The sequence below is a fragment of the Miniopterus natalensis genome, chromosome 14 (genome assembly GCF_054644295.1).
Source record: "Miniopterus natalensis isolate mMinNat1 chromosome 14, mMinNat1.hap1, whole genome shotgun sequence".
Taxonomy (NCBI): domain Eukaryota; kingdom Metazoa; phylum Chordata; class Mammalia; order Chiroptera; family Miniopteridae; genus Miniopterus; species Miniopterus natalensis.
Window position 1 is genome coordinate 9,739,328 of NC_142094.1, and position 27,381 is coordinate 9,766,708.

General features: G+C 47.8%; 1 protein-coding gene across 1 annotated transcript in view; it reads left to right on the top strand.

Annotated features, from left to right (window-relative positions):
- The window catches only part of CHAT (choline O-acetyltransferase), a 53,485-nt gene that overhangs the window by 18,027 nt on the left and 8,077 nt on the right, over window positions 1-27,381 (top strand). The window contains exons 8-11 of the mRNA XM_087824113.1: window positions 18,568-18,737; window positions 21,006-21,106; window positions 21,974-22,102; window positions 24,538-24,660. Of these exons, the coding sequence (XP_087680239.1) occupies window positions 18,568-18,737; window positions 21,006-21,106; window positions 21,974-22,102; window positions 24,538-24,660 (523 nt within the window). The remainder of the gene's footprint in view (window positions 1-18,567; window positions 18,738-21,005; window positions 21,107-21,973; window positions 22,103-24,537; window positions 24,661-27,381) is intronic.

A 27,381-nucleotide genomic window follows, 5' to 3' on the forward strand; every position in this document is an offset into this window, starting at 1 on the left:
GAGTCTGCTGATTTTAAAACCAATTACACATTAACAGCTTCTCTGATTTAATTGCCCCAGAAATACCTCCTGGGCTCTTGAGGCCGAATGCTGTTTTCTTTCTTGGGGGGAGGTGAGGCTTGAACCAATGCCTCCTTCCCACAGTGGATGCATGAAGACTTTCATGGACCAGAGCATCCAGCCAGGAAGAGGCCCGTGGTCTAGGGCAAGAGGGCTGGCCTTAACCTGACGTCCCCGTTGTCCCCTGGAACCTGGCTCCTTAGATTAGGATATGAAGATGGCAGCCCCTCCCTGTGGACAGGACCAAGGACGGCTCAGCTGCAAAGCAGTGGTCTGGTGCCTGGCACACAGAGGGCGTTTGCTAAATGATAAGTTTTATTAGATTTGGGGAAGCAACCTCTCTGGAAAAATCTGGTAAACTGAAACTAGGCATCTGTTGAATGGGCACTGTCCATGCAGTCAGTGACAGTGGCCCATGGCTCTAGGCTGAATGGCCTGACCTTTGGTGGAACCCTAACCTTTATTAACTCTGGGGTGCTCTTCTGCTTCCCTCAGGTCCCCCACATACCACATGCCCTGTGTGCATGGGCTACAGACACTTCTCTTCTTTCATTTTGCCCTGGTTGCCGTCTTCCTGGCCCTCACTTTCTATGAAATTCTGGGCGGCACAGGGGTATTTGGGGTAGAAGGCAGCTGGGGGATGTTTTTGGTTTTGGTATCTCCTACCTTTCTTTACTAGCCACCTCTCCCCTGATTCCAGAAGTAGGGTAGCTCCTCACACCTGCTTTTGTGGGAAGTGTGGTTAGAACACAGAGGAAGGAGGATTCTTGGCTCTTGAGTTCTTTTTTTTTAAATTAAATTACTGTAAACATATTTGGAGATAATTGCAGATGCACGTGCACTTGTAAGAAATAATCTTGACTGTACCCTTTCCCCACCCAGTGCTAACATTTTGCCAAACTCTAGTACAACGTCAGGACCAGATGCCCACACTGAGGCAGTTAAGATATAGGACAGTCTTTTCTATTCCCACAAAGACCCCAAGTGTGACCCTTTATAGCCACACCCACTTCCTCCCGCCCCCTCCCCTCCTTAGCTCCGGGCAACCGCTAACCTGTACGATTTCAAGAACGTTCCATAGATGGAATTAAACCGTCTAACCTTCTGAGACCGGCTTTTTCTTCACCCAGCATCGTTCTTGGGAGGTGCATCAGGTTGTGTGTGTAGCACTTCGCTCCTTTTCAAGCAGCCCAGGTACAAATGCAGCACAGAGGCGATGTGACCATTCGCACGCTGAAGGAGGTCTCGTTCTTCCTTCATTTTGACTGTTACAGATAAAGCTGCTATGAACGTATATGTATAGGTTTTTGTGTAATCATAAGTATTTATTTCGGGAAAAATGCCCAGGAATAAAATTGCTAGGTCATGTGATACCTGCATGTTAATTTTTTGACGAAACTGCTGACATGTTTCCAGAGTGGCTGCACGATTTCACATGCCCCTCAGCGGCAGACGAGCCGGTCACTTTTTCCGTGTCACCAGCATTTGGTTTGTTGCTGTTTTTTATTTCAGCCGTTCTGTTAGGTCTGTATCGATATCTTATTGTAGCTTTAATTTACGTTTCTCCTAATGATTGACGGCGCTGAATGTCTTCACGTGCTGATTTCCACCTGTATATCCTTTTTGGTGAAATATTGTTTCACGTCTTTTGTTCATTAACTAATTGGGTTGTTTGGGTTCTTGTCTATTTGTTTGTTTGACTGTGAGTTCTAAGAGTTGTTTATATATTCCTTACTAACCCTTTATTGGATATGTGGTTTTATATTTTCTCCTAATCTGTAGCTTATCTCCTCATCTTCCTAATAGAATGTTTCACTGAGCAAATGTTTTAATTTTGATGAAGTTCAACTTATCAAATTTCCTTTTTATGGTTCTCCTTGTGGTGTCAAGTTTAGGGATTCTTTGCCTAGCCTTAGATCCCAGCGCTTTTCTTTTTTATTTTTCCTAAAAGTTTAAAATATTACATTGTACATTTAAATTGATGATCCATTTTGAATTAGTTTTCTACAAATTGTGAGACTTATGTCCAGGCTTTTTATTTGTGTATTTATTTTTTTGCCTATGGGTGTATGATTGCTCTAGCAACATTTGTTGGAAAGGCCCTCCTTTCTTCAATGAATTACCTTTACACCTTTACACAAATCAGTTGGGGATATTTATGTGGGTTTATTTGAGGTTTTTCTATTTTCTTTCATTGGTCCATGTATTGAGCTCTCTGCCAGTACCACATATTCTTGGTTATGTAGCTGTATAACTTCTTGAAATTGGATATACTGATTTCTCCAGCTTTGTTCTTTTTTGTAATTGTTTTAGCTATTCTAGCTCCTTTACCTTTCTACATAGACTTTAGAATAATCTTGTCTATATATATATAAAAAGTCTTGCTGGGATTTTGATGGGAGTTCTGTTGAATCTGTGTATAAATTTGGGAGGATTGACATCTTCTCTGTTGAGTCTTCTGATAACTGAACACAGTGTATCTCTCCCTTTACTTAGACCTTCTTTGATTTATTTCATTAGTATTTTGTAGTTTCAGCATACAACTCCTATACAATCTTGCTAGATTTACACCAAAATGTTTCATTTGTTTTGATTGTAAAAGGCATTGTATTTTTAATTTTGGTGTTCACGTGTTTGTCACATACAATTGATTTCCATATGTTTATCTTGTATCCTGCAAACTTGTTGAACTCATTTATTAGTTGTAGGAGAGTTGAGTTTTTTTGGTAGATTCCCTAGAATTTTCTACATAAACAATCATGTCATGTGAACATAGGGGTAGGAGTTTTTCCCCTTTCTGATCTGTATCCCTCCTATTCCCTTTTCTTGCCTTATTGCATTGGCCAGAACTTCTGGCACTATGTTGAACAGCGTTGGCAAATGTTGGTGGTATCCTTTCTTGTTCCTGATCTCAGGGGGCAAGCACGCAGTCTTTCACCTTTAAGTATGATGTCAGCTAAAGGCTTTTCTATAGATGCTCTTTATGAAGTTGAGAAAGTTCCCATCTATTCCCAGTTGTCTGCGATCTCATCATGAGTAGATATTGAAGTCTGTCAAATACTTTCACTGCCTCAGTTGATATAATCAAGGATTTTTTTATGGTCTGTTAATATGATGGATTACATTGATGGGTTCTCTAATATTGAATTAGCCTTGGGTCCCTGGAACAAGGCCCACTTAGTCATGGAGTATAACTCTTTTTATATGTTGCTTAATTCTATTTGCTTATATATTGCTTAGTATTTTTGCATCTATATTCATGAGGATTACTGGTCCATAGTGGTGTGTGTGTGTGTACTTTGTCTTGTTTTAGTGTCAGGGTGACACTGGGTTCATAAACTGAATCGGGAAGTGTTTCCTCCTCTTATAATATCTGAAAGAAATTGTGTATACTGGTGTTAATTCTTCCTTAAATGTTTGGTAGAATTCTCCAGTGCAACCATCTGGGCCTGAAAATTTCTTTTTTGGAAGTTTTAAACTTACAAATCCAATTTCCTTAATAGTTATAGAATTGTCCAAATTTTATATTTTATATTTGGTGTATTATAGTAGTTTATACTCTTCAAAGGACTGGTCCATTTCAGTTAAGTTGTCAAATTTATGCCGGTAGAGTTGTTCAGCGTGTTTCCTGAGTATCTTTCAATGTGTGCAGGGTCTATAACGATAGCTCTTTTATCCAGATTTGTCTTTTCTCTCATTTGTTTTTGTTGTGAGACTTGCTAGAAGTTTGATTGATCTTTTAAAGGAACCAGCTTTCTTCTCACTGATTTTCTATTTTTTGTTCGTTTTGTTTCCTGTGTCATCGATTTCCTTCCTCCTGCCCACTTTGTGTTTATTTTGTCTTCTTTTCCTGGGTTCTTGAGGCCAGAGCTCATATTATTCATACGAGACTCTCCCTCTTGTCTGATGTCAACATTTGTGTGTCCCTCTTTCTCTCAACAATGTGTCAGCTGTGCCTCACTAATTTCAACAGGGTGCGATTTATTTTCATTCATTTCCATTTTTAGAAAACTTTCTTTAAGACTTCCCCTCTGACCCACGGGTTATTTGGAAGAGTGTTGTTGAGTTTTCAAATATTTGGAACTTTTTCTACTATTTATTTTTACTTTGATTCCAGCGGCCAGAGAACACATTTGGTAGGATCTCAGTTCCTTTCCATTTGTTAAGGGTGTTTTATGGCTTAGGATATGGTCTGCCCTGGCATATGTATTCCATGGGAACTTGAAAAGAATGTGTGTTCTGCTGTTGTTGTGTGGAGTGTTCTATAAATGCCAATTAGATGTTGGTGATCGATTGTGTTGTGGAGTTTTTCCATATCCTTGCTGACTTTCTGTCTAGTTTTCCATCAATTATCGAGAGAGTTCTGAGGTCTCCAAATGCAATTGTAGATTTGTCTATTTCTCCCTTCAGTCCTGTCAGTTTTTGCTTCACATGTTTGCGGTGTGTTTGATGTATACACATTTAGAAGTGTTACATCTTCTTGGTATTTTTTTACATGTAATACCTGTGGTAATTTTCTTTGCTCTGAAGTTTACTTAATTTAATATTAATATAACCACTCTTGCTTTCTTTTGATTAATGTTTGCTTGATACATCTTTTTTCCTTTCTTTTACTTTCAACCAACCTATATCATTATTTTTTATGTGAGTTTCTTGTAGATAGCATATACCTGGGGCATGCTTTTAATCTACTTTGTCAATTTCTGTCAATGTAATTATTGACATGCTGGGGTTTAATGCTGGCATTTTATTATTTTGTTTTCTCTTTCAGTTCTTGCTTTCTTTTCCCTGCCTTCCTGTGGGTTACCTGAACATTTTTTAGAACTCAATTTACATTTATCTGCGGTGTTTTCAGTGTATCTGTGTGTATAGCTTTTTTCAGTGGTTTCTACAGGTTTTAGTTTACATATAATTTTTCATAGTCTACTGGTGTTAAAATGTTGTTACTTCTAGTGAAGTGTAGAAAGTTTACCACGCTTTGCCTCCCTTTACTGTCCTCCATTTATATTGCAATTGTGTTAAATATTTCCTCTAATATAAATTTAAAACCACATTTGGCAGTGTTATATTTTTTGCTTCAACAGTGAAATATAATTTTAAAAACTCAAAAAAAGAATGAAAATTTGTTTACTAAGATTGCTGGTGAGAAATTCTCTTAGCATTTTTATGTCCCTTTATTCCTGGAGGGTACTGTGCTGGATGTAGAATTCTGGGGTGATGCTTCTTTCCTTTCAGCACTTGAGAATGGTCCCACCACTTCCCACCAGCCTTCATGGTTTCTGATGAGAAATATGTTATAATTTGAATTGTTTTTGTTTTTCTCTACAAGTAAAGTGTCAGTTCTCTTTCTGCTCTCAAGACTTTTTTTCTTTGTCTTTAGTTTTCAGAAGTTTGACTTTAATATGCGTTGGTGTAGATTTCTTTGTTTTTGTTTTTTGTTTTTTAATATGTCTTTATTGATTTCAGAGACAGGAAGGGAGAGGGATAGAGAGATAGAAACATCAATGATGAGAGACAGTCATTGATTGGCTGTCCCCCACTGGGGATCGAGCCCATAACCCAGGCATGTGCCCTGACCGGGAATTGAACAGTGATCTCCTGGATCTTAGGTCGATGCTCAACTGCTGAGCCATGCTGGCCAGGTGGTGTGGATTTCTTTGAATTTATTCTTTTGATATTAGTGAGCTTCTTGAATCTTTAGATTTATACCTTTTGCCCAATCTGGGAAGTTTCCAGCTATTATTTCTATTAGCACTTTCCTGTCCTGTTAGATCTTTTGTCCCACAGATCCCTTAGGCTCTGTTGTTTTTTAATAGTATATTTTGTGTTCAGGTTGGCTAATTTCTATTGCTTTCTCTCCAAGTTCACGTATTCTTTTCTCTGCCCCCTACATTCTGCTGGTGAGCCCATCCACTGACATGTTCATATTGGCTATTATATTTCTTAATTCTAAAATTATCATTTATTATCTTTACTTTTTATCTTTCAAAAAAATTTTATTGAATTTATTGGGGTGATATTGGTTAATAAAATCATATAGGTTTCAGGTGTACAATTCTGTAACACATCATCTGTATATTGTATTGTGTGCTCACCACCCCAAGTCAAGTCTCCTCCATCACCACTTATCCCCCTTGGCCCTGTTCTACCTGATCCGCGGTTATTGCACTGGAGCCTTTGCTCCTCAAACATAAGCTTGGAGCTGGGAATTCACTTCTGATTGTATGATGCTGTACAGGGGTTGGGATGTAGAGTGGGGTCGTGTCTCAGTGTTTTCTACCCATTTTGATGTGGGTATTCTCTCATTTACCCATTAAGCAGGAGTCACTCAGCTAGATTCTGGACTTCTTTCGGAAGGAATGGCTTTGCTATTTCTGTAGATTCAACGTGTCTGTTGCAGGAGGTGAATTCCGGAGCCTCCTCTCTTGCCATCTTGGACTGGACTCTGTAACTACAGCATTTTAAATGCTCAGGAAAGAAGACTCAGTATTTTTGGGATCTCCCAGGTATACTAGGCAGTCTCTATCCTTTCTCATGTTCTAGGAGATGTGTACAAATTTTTTTATATGTCCATTTTATTTCAGCCCTTCAATTGAAAGGTGTGGGTTTTTTTTCAGTTGAGAATTTTGATTTTCACAATTCAGCAGTCAAGTTTTGATTGTTGAGAATTCTTTCTTGTTCTTTGATGACTCCTTGTAACTGGAGTCAGTTTTACTTTAAACAGTTTTCTTCTCTCTCTCTCTGTCTCTCTCTTCCCCCACACATACAAACACACTCACTGGAATCAAAGGAAGGTTTTTGTGACATTATTTGCTGTGATTTTGTTTTTTCCGCATTCGGTTTTGATTGACTTAGTTCTTACCATTATGCCCTTGGTCTTCTTAAAACATCTCTGCTTTTTTATTCTATTTATTTTCCATAAGTGAAGAGCTACATGTTTCATGTAGGTTGCTAACTTTATTTTTACCTTTCAGATAACTTCTCAGTTTTCATGGCCTATTCTTCTTCCGGGCTCCTGTGTGGCGTTCCCTCAGATTCAGTACCTGTGTTTTCACCTCCTCAGTCTTTTTCCGGGGGAGCCATCTGATTCACTGCAGGTGTCAGTTACCACAAAATGCCAGTGTCTCTCCAATCCTCTCTTTCATCTTGATCTCCCCTCCTGAGCTTCAGACCCACACATCAACTGACTCCTGGAGATCTCTGCATGTTCCACAGACACTTCAGGCACAAAATGTCCAAGACCTCTCTTACTCTCTTTTTAAAATTTATTTTTATTTTTTATTGAATTTATTGGGGTGACATTGGTTAACAAAATTATATATGTTTCAGGTGTACAATTCTATAACACATCATCTGTATATTGTATTGTGTGTTCACCACCCCATGTCCAGTCTCCTTCCATCACCATTTATTTCCCTTTACCCTCTTATACCTCCCACACTCTCCCTTTCCCCCGGGAAATCACCATGCTGTTGTTTGTGTCTATGAGTTTTTTTCTTAATCCCTTCACCTTTTTCATCACCCAGTCCCTCAAACTCTCTCTCTTCTGACGGCTATCAGTCTGTTCTCTGTATCCATGAGTCTGTTTCTCTGTATCTATGAGTCAGTTGTTACTTCACATTTTTCATTTCTGATTTTATGTATTTGGATTCTCTCTCTCTCCATGAGTCTGGTTATAGGTTTATCAATCTTGTCTTTACAAAGAACCAGATCTTGGTTTCATTGATCTTTTGCATTGTTTTCTTAGACACTATTTTGTTTAGTTCTGCTCTGATCTTCATTATTTCCTTTCTTCTACTCACTTTGGGGTTTGTTTGTTGTTCTTTTTCTAGCTCCTTTAAGTGTAAAGTTAGATTGTTTATTTGAGATTTTTTTTGCTTCTTCAGGTAGGCCTATAATGCTATGAATTTCCCTCTTAGGACTGCTTTCTCTGTGTCTCATAGATTTTGGGTTGTTGTGTTCTCATTTTCATTTGTTTCAAGGTATCTTTTGATGTCTTCCTTGATCTCATTATTAACCCATTCATTGTTTAGTAACATGCTATTTAGCCTCCATGTGTTTGTGTGCTTTTCAGTTTTTTTCTTGTGATTGATTTTTAGTTTCATACCATTATGATCAGAGAAGATGCTTAATAAGATTTCAATCTTCTTAAAATTTATTGAGACTTGTTTTGTGACCTAATATGTGTTTTGTTCCAGAAAATGATTCATGTTCACTTGAAAATAATGTATATTCTCCTGCTTTGGGGTGAAATACTCTGAAGATATCAATGAAAGCCATCTAATCTAGTGTGTCATTGAAGGTAGCTATTTCTTTATTGAATTTCTGTCTGTAGATCTATCCATTGATGCTAATGAGGTGTGAAAATCTCCTACTATGCCTCTATTACTGTCAATCCCTCCCTTTATATCCATCAAGATTTGATTTATATATTTAGGTGCTCCTGTGTTGGATGCGTAAATGTTTACAAGGTTTATGTCCTCTTACTGGATTGATACCTTTGTCATTATGTAGAGTCCTTCTTTGTCTATTATTATAGCCTTTGTTTTAGAGTCTATTTTGTCATATATAAGTATTGCTACCCCAACTTTTTTTCATTTTTATTTGCATGAAATATTTTTTTCCTTCCCTTTACTTTGTGTGTATCTTTTATTCTGAGGTGGGTCTCTTGTAAACAGCATATATGGATCTTGTTTTTTTATCTATTCAGCTACCCTATCTGTTTTGATTGGAGCACTTAAGCCATTTACATTTAAATTGATTGTTGATAGGAACATAATTCTTGCCATTTTATTCTTTATAACTATGCTCATCCTCCCCTTCCTCCTCCTCCTTGTCTTCTTCTTCTTCATTGTCTTCAGCTTCAAGAAGACCCTTTAACATTTCTTCTAATAGTGGTTTGGTGGTAGTTAATTCATTTAGCTTTTTCTTTTCTGGGAAGCTCTTTATTTCTCCTTCAATATTAAATTAAAGCCTTGCTGGGTAAAGTAGTTTTGGTAGTGGGTCCTTGCTTTCATCACTTTAAATATTTTTTGCCAGTCCCTTCTGGCCTGAAATGTTTCTGTTGAGACATCAGCTGACAGTCTTATGGGAACTCCCTTGTAGGGAACTTAGTCTCTTTTTCTTGTTGCTTTTAAGATTTTCTCTTTGTCTTTAACCTTTGTAATTTTCATTATGATGTGTCTTGCTGTGGGCCGTTTTGGGTTAATCTTGTTTGGGATTCTCTGTGCTTCCTGGACTTGTATGTCTTTTTGTTTCAACAGGTTAGGGAAGTTTTTAGTCATTAGTTCTTCACATAGGTTCTCAATCCCTTGCTCTCTCTCTTTGCCTCCTGGTACCCCTATAATGTGGATGTTGTTGTGCTTCATGTTGTCCTAAAGGTCCCTTAAACTATCCTCATTTTATAAAATTCTTTTTCTTTTTGCAGCTCTGATTGGGTGTTTTTTCCTACCATGTCTACCAAACAGCTGATTCAACCCCTGTTTCATCTAACCTACTGTTTATTTCTTTTAGTGTATTCTTCATTTTGTCTATTTTATTCTTCATTTCTGACTGGTTCTTTTTTTATGGTTTCTGTGTTCTTTTACATGCTTTTGAAGTTCTCACTAAGTTTCTTGAGCATCCCTATAACCATTTTTTAAAAAACTCTATATCTGGTAAATTGTTTGCCTCCATTTCATTTATCTCCTTTTCTGGAGATTTTTTCTGTTTTTTGGGGGTATGTTTTTTGTCTCCCTATTTTGGCTGCCTCTGTGTTTGATTCTATGTATTAGGTAGATCTGCTCTGTCTCCTAGTCTTGGTAGGGTAGCCTTATGTAGTAGGTGTCCTATGGGACCCAGTTGAGTTAAGTGATCTAGGAATGTCCCTTCTGTTGGTTTTGTGAGCCCTCCTGTTGTAATTGGGTCTTGATTTCCATTCACACGTGTAGTCAACCCTCAGGCTGGCTGACTCTGAAGATCGGCCCTGACTACAGTGTATAAGCTCTTGTGCAGGTACTGAGCACATGAAGCAGAATTCACCTCAGCAGGGTCTGGTTCCTGCCAAGATCTTCCTTTGGATATTCTGCTTGTGAAGCTAATTGGATCCTGTTCTGATGTTGTCTGAAGCTGGCAACTGAGTGTGATGGTTTGGGGGTTTCTTGGGAGGGACTCTGGTGCATGTCATTGTCAGATGCGGCCTATGACTGGCCCTGGGCAAACTGTTAGGAACTACAAGGCGATCCACAGTTTTTGACTACCTCTCCTGGGCCTAGCTATGTGTGGAAAAGATCAAGTTGCACACCAAGGCTGCCTTCCACCAGTACTGAGCCCAGGGGCAGGTAAGCAAAAGGCCCAAGGCACCCCAAGATCTGCCTTTGCCTGCCTCATCTTGCCAGCTGCCTGTTAGGTTCAGTCACTTAAAGAGCCCCTGGCTGTACTAGATTTGTATGAGGTGGGTTCTTAGTGAGTCACCAGGTAGTGGCAAGTAGTGTTCACCAGATTGATACAAGTTCAAACTTGATGCCAGTGCTGGGGTCTGAGGCCATTCAGCAAAAGTCCCAAGGTATAACAAGTCTAACTGTCACCCACCAAGTGCCCAAGTGTGGTGGGTCAGGGTCTCATGGAGTCATCAGGGCAAGGCTAGCAGAGTTTATCAGGCCAAACAGACCAAGATTTGCCTGCGTAAAGGGAGAGCTTTGTACCAGATGGGTATGTGAGGGGAAAATGGTCCCTGTCCTAGAGCCACACAACTCAGTCTGTCCAAGATTCTGATGGGACCTCCTGGAAAATTTGAGCTCAGTAGGAAAGGGCCATCAGGAATCAGGAGGGTAGGGCTAGTGGATATCCTGTGAGGAGGAGGCACCAGTCAGACTGTGACATGGGCATGGCCCCTGCCTCACATCCACACAACTCAGTCTGTCTCAGATTCTGCCTCAACTTTCTTTAGGGTCAGAACTTGGCAGGGGAGGGTCACCAAGAGTTGGGAAGGTGGGTCTTCCAGTAGCCCAGAGGGTGGCTCTATTGGATCTTCTGTGAGGGAGAGGCACCAGTCAGGCTCATACGAAGGTGGGGGGAATGGCTCCTGCCCCAGAGCCACACAACTCAGTTACTGACGACCCCTAAGTCTGCTGAGACCTCTACATCGGGCAGCTGACTCCTCCTCAGAGTGTGAGCTTGGCTGTGTCGGGCAACAAGGAGTCCAGAGGGTGGGAATATTGCCTTCCTTCATGCTGATGCCATAAGGAGGGGAATGCTCCACCCAAGAAAGATGGCATCTGCTATGTGGGAGAGGGACTCAGCACAGGGATTCTGGCAGGTGTCCTTTCAGCTCTGTCCCCAGAGCCACCAACCCCAGTCTCTGCTCACGTGACTGTAGTTCGCTGTGTGTTGGACCTTTAAGAGGGTGGGTGCCTGCGTCTCTAACAGACTCTCTCTCCCTGGCAGACAGACTCCCCAATGGTTTTCACAGTCAAATGTTGTATGGGAGCCTCTCCTGGCTCTAGTACTCTAGACTAGGGAGCCTGATGTGGGGTTGAGACCCCATGCTCCTTAAGGGGAAGTTTTGCAGCTGAGATATCCCTCTCAAATCTCAGCTGCCACCAGTGGGAGCAGGGCCAGCCTTGTTTGGGTCTCCACCTTTCTTATCAGTCTCTATGTGGCTTCTTCTGTATACCTTTGGTTATAAGACTTCTGTTCAGCTAGTCTTCAGTTGGTTGTTCAGGTTGAGTGCTCTATATTTTGGTTGTAATTCCAGTTTAGTCCTGGGAGTAGGTGAGTGTAACTTCAATCTACTCCACCACCACCTTGGATCTCCTTCGTATTTTTTATTCTTTGCTGTTGTTTTGTTGTTGTTGTTGTTGTTTTCATTAGTCTCAAATGTGCCCACAATTGTTTTTGTTTATGATGGCTAATTTAAAAATATTTGTCAAATAATTCTAACATTTCTTTCATCTCAGTGTTGGCATCTACTGATTGTCTTTTTTAATTCAATTTGAGATTTCCCTTGTTCTTGGTATGACAAGTGATTTTTTATTGAAACCTGGATATATTATGTTCTGAGACTGTGGACCACATTTAAACCTTTTGTTTTAGTTGGCATCTTCTGACACTGCTCCAGCCAGGGCAGTGGTGGGTGGGTGCTTCCTTGTTACAGGAAGGGGGTGTGGAAGCTCAGGTTCTTCATGTAGTCTATATTCACACCCCAGGGGAGGGTACTCTTTGCTACTGGTGGGAGGTTAGGAATTTGATCTCCCCACATGGTCTCTACTGATGCCAAGTGGGGGGTAACTGTGGTAATGAAAGTCCCAACTTCCATCTGAGACCATGCCTTCTCTGAAACCACCCAAGATGAGATGCCTCATTACAGACCAGTGATGCTAGAAGTCTAGGCTCTCCACTTTCTCTTTGCTGGCATGGAGGTGGGGAGAGGTGTAGGTTGTTATCTAAAAGTTTTCTGTCTTGCTAGCCTGTCCCTTACCTAGTTCTTTAGCTAAAGAGAGCAGGTTTTTCATCCGGGAGGTTTTTGGGGTGTTTTTTGTTTGTTTGTTTTTTGTACACACTTTGTGCTTTTATGTTGCTGGCTACTTCAGCTCCAAACCTGAAGTTTTCTAAAACAGAAAACCTAAAGACTCAGTGGCTTAAATAACAGAAATTTATTTCTCATAGTTTTGGAAGCTAGAAGTCCAAGATCAAGATGTTGGCAGGGTTGGTTTCTCCTGTGGCCACTCTCTCTGGCTTGCAGATGACTACCATCTCACAGCATGTTCCGATGGCCTTTACTCTTTACACATACATTCCTGGTGTCTTTTCCTCTTTTTAGAAGGACAGCAGGCATATTGGTTTAGGGCCCCACCATTATGTCCTCATATAACCTTAATGAACTCTTTAATAGCCTTGTCTCTAAATACAGTCACATTGGGGGTAGGGCTTCAACACATAAATGTGGGGATGAAGGGAGGGGACATAATTCAGTCCATAACAGCCAGGAAACCCACTACCATGTTTTCCTTGAGTCCTAAGGTTCTTAGTCGCTCTGCCTTCCTCTTTCCATCTTTCAGAGTCTTCTATGTTTGTTTTAAGTGTAGTGGGAGGAATAGGGAAAAGTCCACTTGATTTTCCTAGAAGCAGAAGTTCCTCCTTCTTGAGCTTTTTAAAAAGACATTTGTAACTCAAGTCAAAGGAGTTCTGATTTGCAAAAACCAGGTTTAATTGGGCAAGAGATACATTTCTTAGAATTCTCATAACCTCTGGGGATGGGGAGCATAAAGATTCCCCCATAAGCCATAGAGTAGAGAAGTATATGGGATGTGTAATGGCAGATTTCCCTCCCAAGGGAGATAAGATCCCTTCATCTGGGGAGGAAAGATGCTCAGATGGGGCTGACAATGGTTTAGAAGCTAAGCCTCTGAGAAGGTGCCAGGTGCCTCCATCTCCCTAGAACATATGACTCTGACTCGGGCCAACTTCCCAGGGCATAGATCAGAGCAAACAAGTGTGTCAGAGAGGGCTGTGTATGTGTGTGTGTGTACAGCACCTGAGAGAAATGCAGACGTCCAAAGGTAGAGGTGCCATGTCGATTTTCTCTTTGGTCACCTTGGTCACGGTCTGTAAGCTTTCTACGTCCAAGGCCCTGTGGCCTCTGGAATTTCTACATCACCAAAGCTGTCAACTCCCCAGGCATGGGTGGCAGAGCAAGCTCCTCCTATTACTCAACTCCAACTTCTCACTATTAAGCAGGGGCTCCTTGAGGAAGATTGATTTACCACATTAAATGAGCCTCCGTGAGCTCGATAACGATGTCACAAGACAAACGGCCCCTGCTGTGTGCCTCCAGCCCACTGCTCTATGTTTCCAACACATTTGGGCCAGTCATGGTGGATGAGTTTGGCTATAGTTTATTTTCTGCCTGACACGATAAACTTGTCAGCATTTGACCGATCAGCTCCTTGTATGCAGGAAGTTCATTTGCAAGGCCACCTGGCATCCCCACTCGGCTGTCCTACTCCCATTTCACTCTGTCTAATGAGCCAGGACCTGGTTCCTGTTGGTTGGTGCTGAGCTCCAAGGCCCTGCACAGCCAGCATGCTGGGGAGTGATGGCTCAGCCCCTCCCAGGAGTCCCTCTCTCCTGTCTGGAGGAGAGTGAGGCACTGATGCCTGGGAAACTGGGTTTTTTTGCTGCCTAGCTGGGAAGGAGTGTGCCAAGCCTCCACTTTCCTACTCAGGGGTTCTGTCAGGCCTGCTCCCTAGTCCTCTCAGCTGGACTCCTGTGGAATTCTTAGGATCTGCCGCCTTCCCACTCTACCCTGGCCTCGGAGCTGTTCCTAAGGAATCCTCTGTTTTGACAGATACCAGACCTGGGTTCTCAGAGCTCACTGAGACATGGCCAACAGGGCTAAGGTGGGCAGCACTGGGCTGCTAGTAGCTCCTTTTCTGGCCCCCAGGCCCATGTCTTCCCAAGCTGCTAGGCAACCTAGACTCTCTCTGACCACATCAACCTCTGCCGGGATCCTTCGGTGGCTCCCTGCTAGTGCTAGATGAAGTTCACATTCCCAATACTGCCATTTGGTCCTTGATGATCTGCTCCCAGCCTTGGCATTAGGTTTGGATCAAGGTCGGTGCCTTCCATTTACTGGGTGACTATAGATAAAACACGCAGCTCCTCTGTTCCTCACTGTGTGTGGTGATGACAATGCACCTATTCAATAGTCATCTGTATGAGTGCTTGATTGATGCCTCACACAGCAGGTGCTCACAAGAGGTTACCTAACAGCATCACTGCACTGTGTCCTTGCAGCCTCACAAAAACTCTACCTGCCTTTCACCACAGCTCCACCCACATGGTGCAGGGCCAAGCCCCATGGTTACTGGTCAGGACTCCTACTGGAGCAGAGAAGGGTGGAGCTTGGAGCCTTGCAAATGATCATGAATCCCTTCCTATCTCCTTCCCGTCCTTCACCCCTGCCATGAAGCTCCATTCCCCCCAAAGTAGTGGTTTTCTGACCCTCCAGGAGCCATGGACCTTCCTGTTGGCCAGCTGGGCTCCTCTGGGCTCCCTCTCTGAGCTGTGCACACAGGTCTCAACCTTACCTGATCGAGCACTGTAAGGTCCATTGCCAGCCATGGACATTGCCTGCCTGAGCTAGAGGCCCAGGCTGCACCCTCTGCAAGCTCACAGATGGGGGAGAGAACCAGATCAGGCTTCTGGGGCTGGACTGGCAGTGACTGCTTGAAGCTTGGATGTCTGGGGACAGTGGCAGGGTCATACACTGTAAAGCCATGTGCTGTGTGGTAGGAGACAATTGGTATGGAGGGAATTGGACCAGCCCTGGCTCAGGTGCTCTGTGAGGCTGGCCTGGTGGACAGAGCAGAGGTTCCTCATCTGCATTGAGCAGGTGGCTCCAGGTGTGAGGAGTCCTTGAGGGCAGAAACTCTGGGCTGCTCCCACTATGCCCGGACACAAGGCCAGCACTGTTAGAGGACTGGGAAGCTGGGAGGGGTCTACGAGCAGAGCTTTGATAGGCAGCGTGGGAGGAGGGCCCCATCCTGGGACAACTTTCCCAGCGGTGAGAGGATACATGTGCACAGGTGTCTAGGTCGTGGCAGGGGTCAGTGTGAAGTCCATGCAAAGAGCCAAGGGAGTTGAGCCTGGGGGCAGCAGAGGTTAGCCCTGGAGCCCAAGAGCTGAGTTTAGAAGTTTGGATTCTACCTGGTGGGCAGGAGGAGCTGTTTCAGGTTGAAGAGGTGACACAGTGACGCCACCACACTTAAGGAGCAGAGGGAAGGCAAGGCCACGGCTCTCAAACTTATCTTTAGCTCCTCAAGGCAGGGCTCAGAGCTTTGAAGTTCATGAGACTGAGGCAGGAGAGCCTAAGAGGCCCTGTGGAAGGTGATGAATCATCGTAGCCCCATAGGGATCAAGAGACATCCTGAGAGTGCTCCCCAAATCCTCATTATTCCAGACAGGAAGGAGGATGAATGGCAGAGAATGGGTTTGCTGGTCACCTTCCTTCTCAGAGTAGAAGTTCTTCTCTGAGCAATGGCCCCTTCACCCAGAACTTTCAAAAAGTAGGAGGAAGGGGATGGTTGGGACATGTGGAAACTTCTCATGAACCTGGAGGAATCACCTGGGCAGAACAGAGAACAGCACAGGTGGCCTTAGCATCCTCGTGCCCAGCAGGAGTTGAGGAGGCCAAAGGGAGGGTCTTAGGATGCCTCATAGAGGCCGACAGCACCAGCAGGGGACTTGCCCCATGCCTGAGTGAGGGAGCAGCCAGAGAGGCTAGGACAAGGCCAAGAGTAAGGAGGAGCAGACAGGACCTCAGCTATGACCACTCCACGTTCCCAGCTCGACAGAAGAAAGGACAGGCACATCCCTGGTGTGGTTTCCCACTGGCACCATCAGCCTCCCACTGCCTGGGGAAGGGGCTGCTGGGCTTGGTTCCAGCCCACAGGCAGGGCTGGGCTGGTGAAGAGAGCCTGTGAGGAGACCTTGAGCCTGAGGATGGAAGCAAGTGGGAGCTGCACCTGCTCCCACATATTCCCTGGTCTTCAGGAAGGCAGATTCCGATGGCTGTGAGAGATGGTGGGCATGATTCTTGGTTTGAGGCTCTGGAAGAAAAGAAGCCTCCTGAGCCTGGGCTCTGAAAGGGGAGTCCTGACTCTGTGGTTACTGGGATCCCAGTGGGAAGGAAAGGGCAGGAGCTGAGAGTGCAGGTGGCTGCACTTGCAGGGGGCTGTGTTCCTGGGCTCGGGAACAAGGGGCACAGGAAACAGGAGGGCCCGCACTCAGGACCAGGGCCAGCCAAGTGCCTGCTCTGATGCTAGGACAAGAGGGAGAAAGGAGGGAGCTGACTGTCCTCTGGGAGGGGTCATCGGCCCCCAGGATTCGACAAAAAAAATAACCTTCTGGACAAGGACCTTGAATGTCAATACCTGCAGAACCCAAGGGGCTAAACTCTGAGAGGACTGTGGCAAATCATGGGCACAGCTTCTTAGCTCCAGCCCATTCCTGTGCTGTAAGAATGTGAGCCCCACATCAAGAACCATGTGAGTTAGGGTTAGATATGGCCACAATAATAATAGCCACCCAAAATAATAGTGGCTTTAACAATAGAGAGGTTCTCTTCTCTTTCGTGAGTACCAGCCGTGAGCCAGGGCTGATGCAGGGGGTCCAGGGTTCCTCCATCTCACTACAAGGGTGTGGCCCTCGCTCTCATGGTCCCTAGTGGAGGCCAGAGCTCCAGTTGTTACTCCTGTGTTCCAGGCAGCAGGATGGAAGGAAGGGGGGAGGAGGGCTTAGAACGCGTGCTAGTGGTCTTTAAGGTTTCTTAGAAGCTGTCACAGTGTTTTTAGATCTTGTTGGTAGAATTTAGGCTCGTGGTTACCCCTAGTTGTAAGGAGGCTGGGCAATGCAGTTTTACTTCTGGTTGTCCTGTGCTAAGCTGAAGCCAGGTGTCCTATGGCCAAAGGGAAAATGGATATTGCAATATGCAACGGGCAACCTCTGACCCTGAAGCCCCTCTGCCTCCAAATACCACACACTGTACCTTCCCTCACATGCAATATTCTGGGACTTGGGGAGGTGATGGTAACCCTCCTCCTGGTACAGTATCCAGCCCAGAAGCCTGGATCTCTGAGTGCCGGGCTGCCTCCCCATCAGGCCCGGATGCCACACCCTGTGCAGGACTGTGGAGAGGAACATAGCCACCACCATGAAGACTCCTGCCTGGGAGAAGGGGCACGGCAGGCCAGCCCTGGCCCCATGGGCAGGCTTTGTGAAGCTTCTGTGCTTGGTGGAGGAAGCCCCACAGCCCATCTGGCCGGCCTAGCCTGTTCCGGGAAGAACCCCATTCCTGATGCCCTTGTGGAGGATTCGGCTCCCTTGGCAACACGCCTCCTGCACAACTCAGCGGCATTTAATCTGTTTGTCCTGATGAGTTCCACTGGCCTGAGGTGGCCCCAGTGGGCTCATCTGGTTACAGGCTTAGGGCAGACTGGCCCATCCATCTGCCACTGCATCTGCTAACTGCTGGAGGGCAGGGCATGGAGAGCAGCACCCTTGCTCTCTTACTTCCGATTTTCATATGAAATTGACTAATTTTAAATTCCGGAAACTAAATTTGAAAACCATAGTTCAGAACAAATAAACATGCTTGTGTGCCAGGCTCGGCATTCTGGTGCCGGAGCGTGGGCCCTGCTGAACGGGGGAGCTGGTGCTCCTCCCCTGGAGCAGAGTCTAATGTCCATGGAGAAGGCCCTACACCAGCTCCTTTCATCCTGGCAAGCAGGGCAGTGACCACACATCTGGAGGCAGAACTGGCCACCGATGGAGGGACTCTGAGGTTGAACTGGGCCCTGGGGTTAGTGCAGAAGCTCTGGACAGTCTGGCACTGGATAGGGGAAGGGTCAGGACTGGCTCAAGATCTGGGTGTCCATGTGTGTCTGCCTGTGGTGTGTGAGTCGGTACAGAGGGGACCTCAGGCCCGGAGTGGGACAAGTGATAAGGCCTTGCTTGGTCACCCTGCAGACTCCACCAACCGGGACTCGCTGGACATGATCGAGCGCTGCGTCTGCCTGGTGTGCCTGGACGCCCCTGGGGGCTGCGAGCCCAGTGACACCAACAGGGCGCTCCAGCTCCTTCACGGCGGAGGCTGCGGCAAGAATGGGGCCAACCGCTGGTACGACAAGTCCCTGCAGGTGAGCCTTCCCTGAGAGTGGCCAGTGGCCTGAGTCAGCACTGCTCAGGTCGGGCAGACTCACTCGCTGGCCTCTGCTGCCCAGGATGCTGCATGTGGGGCCCAGGGAGCTGAGGGGTTGGAGGTGTGACATTGGTGTCATCCCTGGACTGGCCACGACTCTTTCCAGGAGCAAGTGGGCAAACCCCACTCAAGCTCGGTGACCTTCCTGGAGCTTGTGCCAGGCAGGGGCTCCTGGGTCAGACCTGGGTCTCACTCCCCATTGCCCATCACACACTGTGAGGTGGGGGCATGCCAGGGGCTCCCACTGAACAAATCCTCAACACGTTCAACAAGAATCACACACACCTGAGATGTCAGCTTTTCTGTTTCTGTCACCCTGGCCTGGCCATTTGGACACATCTCCCTCCATCCCTGGGAGGTAGGGCAGCCCAGCACCTCCGCAGAAGAAAAGTCATAAAATAAAGCAATTCTTTTTTTTTTTTTTTTTTTTACTGATATGACATCAGCTCAGAAAGGAGACACTCACTTTGGCCTGGAGGAAAGCGCTCTTGCAGATGGGCACTCACTCCTGTTCTGACACCCTTTACACCCAGCTGCCAGCCCTGAATCTAGTCGGGCTTGTTGCTAAAGCCACCTCCACAGGGACCTTAGGAGGCAGCAGCGGGTCTGTGCTTTGGGTTAGCCTCGCCCGCACAGTGAGCCCAGGCTGCTTGGCTCTCCCTGCGCCCCGCCTTCGGCATGTCCCCTTGTCACCGGCGCTGATGGCTCTGCCGCCTCCCTGGTCTGTGCCGGCTGCCGGCTGCCTCACCAGCAGCGCTAATGGCGTGTAACCTTCCACGGAGCAGCTGTGGAGCGAGGCGATGTGGCGGATGTGCAGGACCCGAAACATAGTGAGGCTTGGTAGTTTTGAAAAGGCTCTGCTTGCCTCCCATGCTTTTAGTGACAGGGACAGAAAAGCACTCGTGTGAGTGGGCACGGTCCTCCCCTCCCTGCCCCACGTGGTGACCGTACTCACCTTTGGGCAGGACAGGTTATCGGGTGAGCTGGCTTCATGGACGGGAATCGAGAGGACTGGGGGCTTTCACAGGACAGAAAGCAGGGGACACTGGGGGATCCAGAGAAGAGCCTGCAGGCTTGAGAGAAACTATGGGAAGTTTAAAGAATGGGAGCAAAGATTTGGGCAGCTGACAGCTCCGTGAGTGACCGGGGAGTCGCCGGAGATTGTGCGCTCCGGTAGTGCTGTGTGCTGTGCGCCTGGCCGGGGGTCCGTAAAGGTCTCAAGAGTTTGTTTGCTTGGCTGGTTAGGGCTGGCAGGCTAGCTCTGAGTGTGAGGCTGTGCTGGCTGAGCTGCAAGGTGGCCCGACTTTATTTGGGTGATGCTTTAAGAGTCAACTCTCTTATTTTCTCCCAGTACTTTTGTGCATTAAGTATGTCCCTTTTCCACGTCAGCTAAATTCAGCTTTTGTAAGTTCATGAAAAAAATCACAAGTCAGTTCCCACGGTCCTTTCCTGTACCTCCTCTCTAATCCTCATACCAGTCCTGTGAGCCAGCCTGGGGGAGGCATGTAAGGAGAGCTAGGCCTAAGCTGGAGAGCTGGGTGCCTGTGGGTGCTCTCCCAGCCGGCGGGCCGCAGCCCCAGCTGGAACCTGGGTCCCTGACATGAAGCCCAGGAGCAGTTGATGGGGCGCCCTCAGCACACCCTTCTTCACTCCCATGAGGGGTGGCTTTATTTCTCCCTAGGAATCTCTGCACTGTCCAGATTGGATTATCTTTCATTTGGTCATCTAACAAAATCATCGAGCACCTGCTATGCATGGACACATCTAGATCCTGGGAATAAAATCAGTGGTGCCCAGGCACACAGGGGCCCCCAGGCACACCCTGGTACAGTGCAGTACAGGATCGTGGCCCTGCCGCCCACTGTGAAGGGGAAACAGGGCTAAGGGATGCCGAGGGAACCTGCCCAGGACCTCGGAGAGTGTGCAGCCTCCTAGGGGTCTCTGGGACACTTTAGCCAGGGAGCTTCAGGCCGCGCCATCCCCGCCTAGAGCATTTCTGGGAAAGGAGTCCCGCAGTTCAGTGCCCACACTGAAGGTGAGAATGAGACGCCCACATCCTCAGCCCTGGTAGCTGCGTGCAGTGTTCTTTTCAGGAGATAATGCTCTCTGGTGTCCTTAAGAGGCAGGGACACCGGGCCTGGAGCCACGGGCAGCTTTGAAATGCTGACTCCTCCAGAGGCCCGCTCACGTCTCTTCCTTCTTGCAGTTTGTGGTGGGCCGGGACGGCACCTGCGGCGTGGTGTGCGAGCACTCCCCGTTCGACGGGATCGTCCTGGTGCAGTGCGTGGAGCATCTGCTCAAGCACATGTGAGTCGGAGGGCAGGGCGCTCCCCAGCAGCCATGGCGTCCAAGCCAGACTGCCCGGCAGCTGCCAAGCCTCGCCATGAAAAATCAGTGGCCCTATGGGGGCTGCGTTAGTCCCAAAAGTGTCTCAGCAAAAAATGGATTTGCAAACCAGCTTGAATGAGACATTATAGGCTTTATCAGGGTTTGGGGCAGTTAGGGAGAGGCTTGGCAAAGACCTCTTAGCTAAAAAGGAACATCTGCTTTGATCCAGGGAGGCTCTGATCAACCCCTACTGTGTGCCCCAGGAGGCCAGGATGGAGGGACTGTGACCAGCACAGAGGGGAGGGCGCGAGCTGCACCTCCTCCCATCTTCCCGGGTGGGCCTCTCTCCCGGCCTCCGAGATGGCCTGACTGAGGGCTTCCCTGACCTATAAACACACTGGTTCCTTCCTCCATTTACAACTTTGCTCATTCGCTCCTTCTAGAATCTTCTCCCAGAGCCTACGTTCTAAACCTCTCCCATGACGTAGAAACTCTTTAGGATCTCTGAAAACCCAAACCAACCCTTTCAGATGGAACAACACAGTTTGCTTCAATTCATCTCCAAATGTTTTGTGATTGTTAGTGGTGTCATGTAGTCGAACAGGAAAACCCAAAATAATAATAATAATGATGATGATGATAGGCCTTGGAGTCAGGGGAGCTGGATGGAGCCTGGCTCTGCACTTGCTAATCTGATGGCCCCCCTGAGCCTCACTGTCTTCAGTGAGTGCAGTGGGTCGGGGCCGCTCCTGCCCGCGGAGCCTCCACCGCTGAGGCCACCGCAGAGGGCACAGGGGCCGCCGGCAGCCCCGGCTCGGCTGCAGGGGTCACCTCCTGTGCCTGCAGGACGAGCAGCAGCAAGAAGCTGGTCCGCGCCGACTCGGTCAGCGAGCTGCCGGCCCCGCGGAGGCTGAGGTGGAAGTGCTCCCCCGTAATTCAAGGCTTCTTAGCCTCCTCAGCAGAGAAACTCCAACGGTAAGGAAAAGCCCGCCTGCACCCCGCATCCCCCCCACCCCGCCACTGAGGCCCCTGGAAGGCTCCAGAGACCCCAGCTCCTCCGCCCCCCACCCCGCATGGAAATGTAGGCAAACTAAGGGGAGTTATAACTCTCAGGGAAATAGCCTTGCTGAAGGCTCCATCATTTCCATAAAATACAAACGTGGAGCTATTATTTCCAAGGGTCTCACCCGACTGAGCAGAGTCCAGGCGGGGAAATTATCCTGTTCGGAGGGGAATAAACAACTGCTTTGAATAGTCCATTTGAATCCAAGCTATTTCAATTTGCTTGAATTTACACTGCAACTTGACAAGGGGGCTTTTATTCCCAAAGGCAGTTCGGGCCTTAATGGGACCCAGGCAGGGGGCCAGGGACGGGTGTGGGCCCCTGGGGAGGGGAGCTGTGCTGGCAGGGCAAGGTGCAGAGGGAGCCGCGGGGTGACAACTGAATCAGACCTCGGCTGTTCGTTCCTCACTGAGTGAGTATGAGTGCATTCATTCGTTCATTCGTTCATTCATTCGGCTAGCTTGTGCAGTCTGTGCCAGGCCTGTGGTGAGGCTCTGAGGACACAGAAATGAATGTGCCAAGGACCTACCCTCTTACTTTAGTGGGGGAAGTGGGCCCTAGAGCAAGGATATGCAATGCAATAACCCGAACCCTCAGAAGACACAGGAGCTGAATTCTGCCAGGACACTGAGGGAGGGCTTTGAAAGATGGGCCTCAAAGGATGGAGAGGAGTTTGTGTTGCAGGCAGCTGGGGAAAGGGTGGTTCATAACAGATGCAGACGGCTTTGGAGACCTGCAAGTGGGAGAATGGCCAGAGCTGGGGGCACTACAGGGAAGTTGGGGCCACCTTGTAAAGAGCTTCAAGCTCCTTCCATCACAGGGCCTGGAAGCTGTGAGGAGCCTGAGGTTTGTCCAGGGGTTTCGGAGCCAGGGAGGGGCCTGTGGGAATAGGGTAGATGAGCTGGATGGAGTGTGGCTGGGCTCGGGGGCCGAGCGGAGAGAGGAAAGTCCACTGCGAGCTGCTGGAGAGACTGGCTGGCCTTCGCGGAGGAGTGGCCCTCGCTGTTCAGCTAAAGGTGGTGCTGGTGTCTCAGCCTTACCCAGCTGTTTGGGGATAAGCAGGCCACAGGAGGGTGAGTTGGTTGCTGAGCCCTGGGAAAAAGGAGGAGCTTGCTCATTTTAGGGCTTCCAACAGGCCGCACTTGATCCCGAGGCCCCCGGCTCATTTTTCTGGAGGACCGGAGACCCAAGAGAGGCCTGTAGGTGGGGAAGCAGGAGGTTCCTGAGCTGCACACGGAAGAAGGTGGGGTCCAAGTGGGCAAAAGGTTTCCAGGGGGCCGTTGTGACTATGAGCTCAGCCTGTGTGGGGGCCGTGAGTCAGCAGTCCAGACTGAGGGCTGAGTTCCCATGGGAACTGGCTCTCTGAGTTCCGCTGAGCCCCAGAACCTGGCATGGCCCCACCGAGAGCTGAGGTCATGTGAGGCAGGAGCAATGTTCAAGGAAGGTCAGGCAGGGCCCAAGTCCTGAGGGAGCGAGTGTGTGAGTGGGGCCCACGGTTGCTCCCAGGGCTCCACCTCACACGCAGCTCATCGACGGATGGTGTGGGCCTTGCTGGACACTGCTGCAGTGGGCAGTCAACCCAGACCCCAAGCTCATTATGGTGGAGGCTGGTCATTACTAGGGGGCAGGAAGGGAGAGACCAGTGCTCAGGGGTCTCATTGTAGACTCAGGGAATCCTGCTGCTGTGACAATGATTCACGGGCAGTAAGGACCTGGGTATGTCATAGCGGCCACAGCAGCAGTTTCTGGGTAACGTGGGTTTTTAGTGACCCATAAGCAGCCTTTGCTGTGGTGACTTTGACCCCCGTCAGGCCCCAGGCTTCCTTCCCAAAGTGGAACAGGACCAGTCTCATTGAGGAGTGCTCCCTGCAGACTTCTGAGAAATGGGCTTTTCCCTCAACAAAGAGGGTTTGCGGATCTGGCAGAATGACCAGGATGCCAAAAGAATCCACAGGGAAGCTGGACACACCTTCCCAGACAGGTCAAATGAATGGCCTCTCTCAGGCTTGCTTCTGTGAGCAGTGGGCTTTGATGGTTCTGTTCGGAAGCAGTGTTCTCCCTGCCCCTGCAAATGTCTCTCCTGCCCCCAAGTCCCTCCATGCAGCGAGGCCCATCTCCTTCGAGCCCAGAGCAGGGCCACCATCCTGCCCATTCAAGCCTCACCTCCAGCTCAGAGTAGCCCTGGTCCAGCCTGACCTCTGCCACTGCCCACTCCTGGAGGGCAGGGACTGTCCTGAACTTCTGGAGTGCTGGGACAGAGAGCAGGCTCGAGAGACTTGGTTAGACTCTGGGATGTGTGCATTCTGTTTTGCATGAAATAAAACCATCTTTTCTTTTTCCCCCACAGAATAGTAAAGAATCTCGACTTCATTGTTTATAAGTTTGACACCTATGGAAAAACGTTCATTAAGAAGCAGAAATGCAGCCCTGACGCCTTTATTCAGGTGGCCCTCCAACTGGCCTTCTACAGGTGAGCAGGGCCTGCCTGGGGGCTGGCTGACAAGCTGTCGTAGACTCTAGAGTCTAGAAGCACCCTGGAGGAAGGAAAACTTTCTGTGGGCCTAGAGGATGGAGGGTGATCAGGGCAGCCTGCTTGGAAGGAGGTGCCACCTAACTGGGTTTGGAGGTAGAACCCTCTCAGAAAGGAGAAGGTAGGCGTCAGAGTGAGGCAATTGCCTGGGGGTGGCTCAGGGGCACAGAGCTCAAAGGCAGGGACAGAGCTAAGCAAGGCCCGGCAGGCGATGGGGACACGGGGTTGAGAAGATGAGCTTCCTGAGCTCATCCAGCCCACCCGGGCTCCTGCAGCTGCGACCTGACCTCCCTGTTTCTCTGGCCTCAATAATGAAATGGAACTAGCATCCCTTGACGAGTCAGGTCAAAGGCTTTAGGCTCCTCCTCGTTTCCTCCTGTCCCCATCTCCCATCCCCCCCGTGTCAGTTATTTTCCATGTGTCTCTTTGCCCTTCATGGCCACCCTTCCCAGCCCCTGCCGCCTCATGCCTGGTCAGCTGCAGCGTGCCCCGGTGGTCTCCGCCTCCAGCCTTGCCCACTGTACCCTCCCTTCCTAAAGTATGAACTTGGAAACATGCAAATCAGATTCTATCATCTACCACCAGGCTTAGGACAAAGTCCAGGCTCAGAAAGGCTCCCTATGAGCTGGCCTCCCCTGGAGTACTCCCGTAAGCTCTCTCCCGTCTCTGGACCTTCACTCTGGCTGTGCCTCTGTCTAGCCACCTGTCACCACCACCCTTCACCTGCCAGCTCCTTCCCATTACTCAGGTGTTGGCCCCCAGAGGCCTTTCGTGAACAGAAAGTATGCCCCTCAGGTGCCCTGCCACCCAGTTCTCTAAAGCACCAATTGTGTTCTCTTTCTCTTTCGTGGCAGTTGTTATTCATGTGAACTACTGTGCCCAGTGTTCTATGGACTTTGTTTTCTAGACTGTCTCTCCCAAGCATGACACTCTGGGTACCTCCCACACCTGGCACAGAGTAGGCATCAGGTACTGAGTCAAACATGAGAAGACACTGCACAGGTGTCAGCTAGGGGTGGAGGTCAGGTCTGTGACTTAGGAAAACTCTACAGTGGTAAGGCTGGATGCAGAGTAGGGCCCCTGACTCACATTTTATGGGGCACTAAAACTCACATGCAAAGTAGATCTTCCTCAAGACAGGGCTGGCTCCGGTCGGCTCCAGAGTTCCAGAAGCAACAGCTCATAAACTGGCATGACTAGCAAATAGCGGTCGTCTCCCCAGATCTGCTTTCCGAATGCAACATCCAGGGGACCATGAAGTGACCTTGTCTGAAGCTGGAGCAAGGAAGTCTCACTAATGAGCAGGCAGCACCCATGTGGGCCCAGTGTGTGGATCCTCGGGTCCCTGTGGGGCTCCTGGGGGAGGGAGCAGCCACTGTGAGCACCTGTCCTCTTACAACTCATTGGGAAAGTCTGATGTCACCCTGCATCTCCAGGACACAGACCTTGCTGGCTTAGAACTGCGGCAGGACCTGGGGTCTGGAAATGCAGTCAATGCCGTCCTGATACTTGGATAGCCACTGGCTGAAATGGGCCATGAGGTCAGGGTCCAGCTGGAACCATGACCGGGGACACCACTCAGCACTTCAGAGCTTAAGATCCACAGCCAAGAGGAACCTACACAAGGCACCCTCTCCTCATGTGATCATTGTTGTCACTGGACATGGCCAGGAATGGACGTGGCCAGAGGCTTCTGGGCTCATTGAATAGCTAAAACATGGAGAACATTCTTCAGAGTCTAAGCTTTAACGAATTTAAAAAAATCTGCTCCTAGATTCAGCAAAAACCTGGAAGCCAGCGGTTGTATCTATTTTTGCCTCCAGGGGCCATAGAGACACAGGAAATGAGCTCCCTGCCAGTGTCTTGGGGAAATGAGATATAAGTGTAATGGTAGTTTATTTGCTTGCTCACCAAGCAATACGGAGCGTAGCACTGTGCCTATCGGACTTGGCCTTCTGCCCTCCTGGAGCTCACCCAGCATGGGAGAGGTGCCCTGAGAAGGCCAAGGCCCAGGACAATGACTTGCTGTGCGACTTTGGGCTGTCACTGCCCTTTTCTGAGTTCTGTGTTTTTCCCTTCCCGCAACCCCAACAACAAGGACTCTACTGACTGGTAAAGAAAGGTGTGTGCCAGCCAGGTACACAAGACCTAGAGCACTTGCTTGGTTCACGTACCTAAGAAGAGACCTTCCCTGGCTGTGGGGGCAGTGGCCGTTGCTGCCCGCGTCACAGGCTTTAGGGAGGAGGGCATACCCGTAGTCCCATGAGCCTGTTGGAGGCCCAGGTTCCCCGGATGGTGCAGCAGTTTGCACACATGATCACTGAGGCCCCTCCCTGCCTCCATCCATAGTTCATACTTGAATTGTTTTAAATAAAACAGGATTCTCTCAAGGGTATGGATGATTAATTACACAATTATTCCATTCTGTGTTATTAATCAAACATTCATCAGGTCTTGCAGGAAATTCTAGGTTTCCCACCAGATTGGGATTTTTTTAAAGCTACCAGTCACTTTTTTATTTTATATTTGGGCAGTATCACCAATTTATGGGAATGCACATAGCTCTTAATGTTAGAGACTCCCTACATTCATCTTTGGGAAACCTCCTGTAGAATTCTATTAACATTAAAATGAAATACTATGCCAAGTAAAGTCAGCACT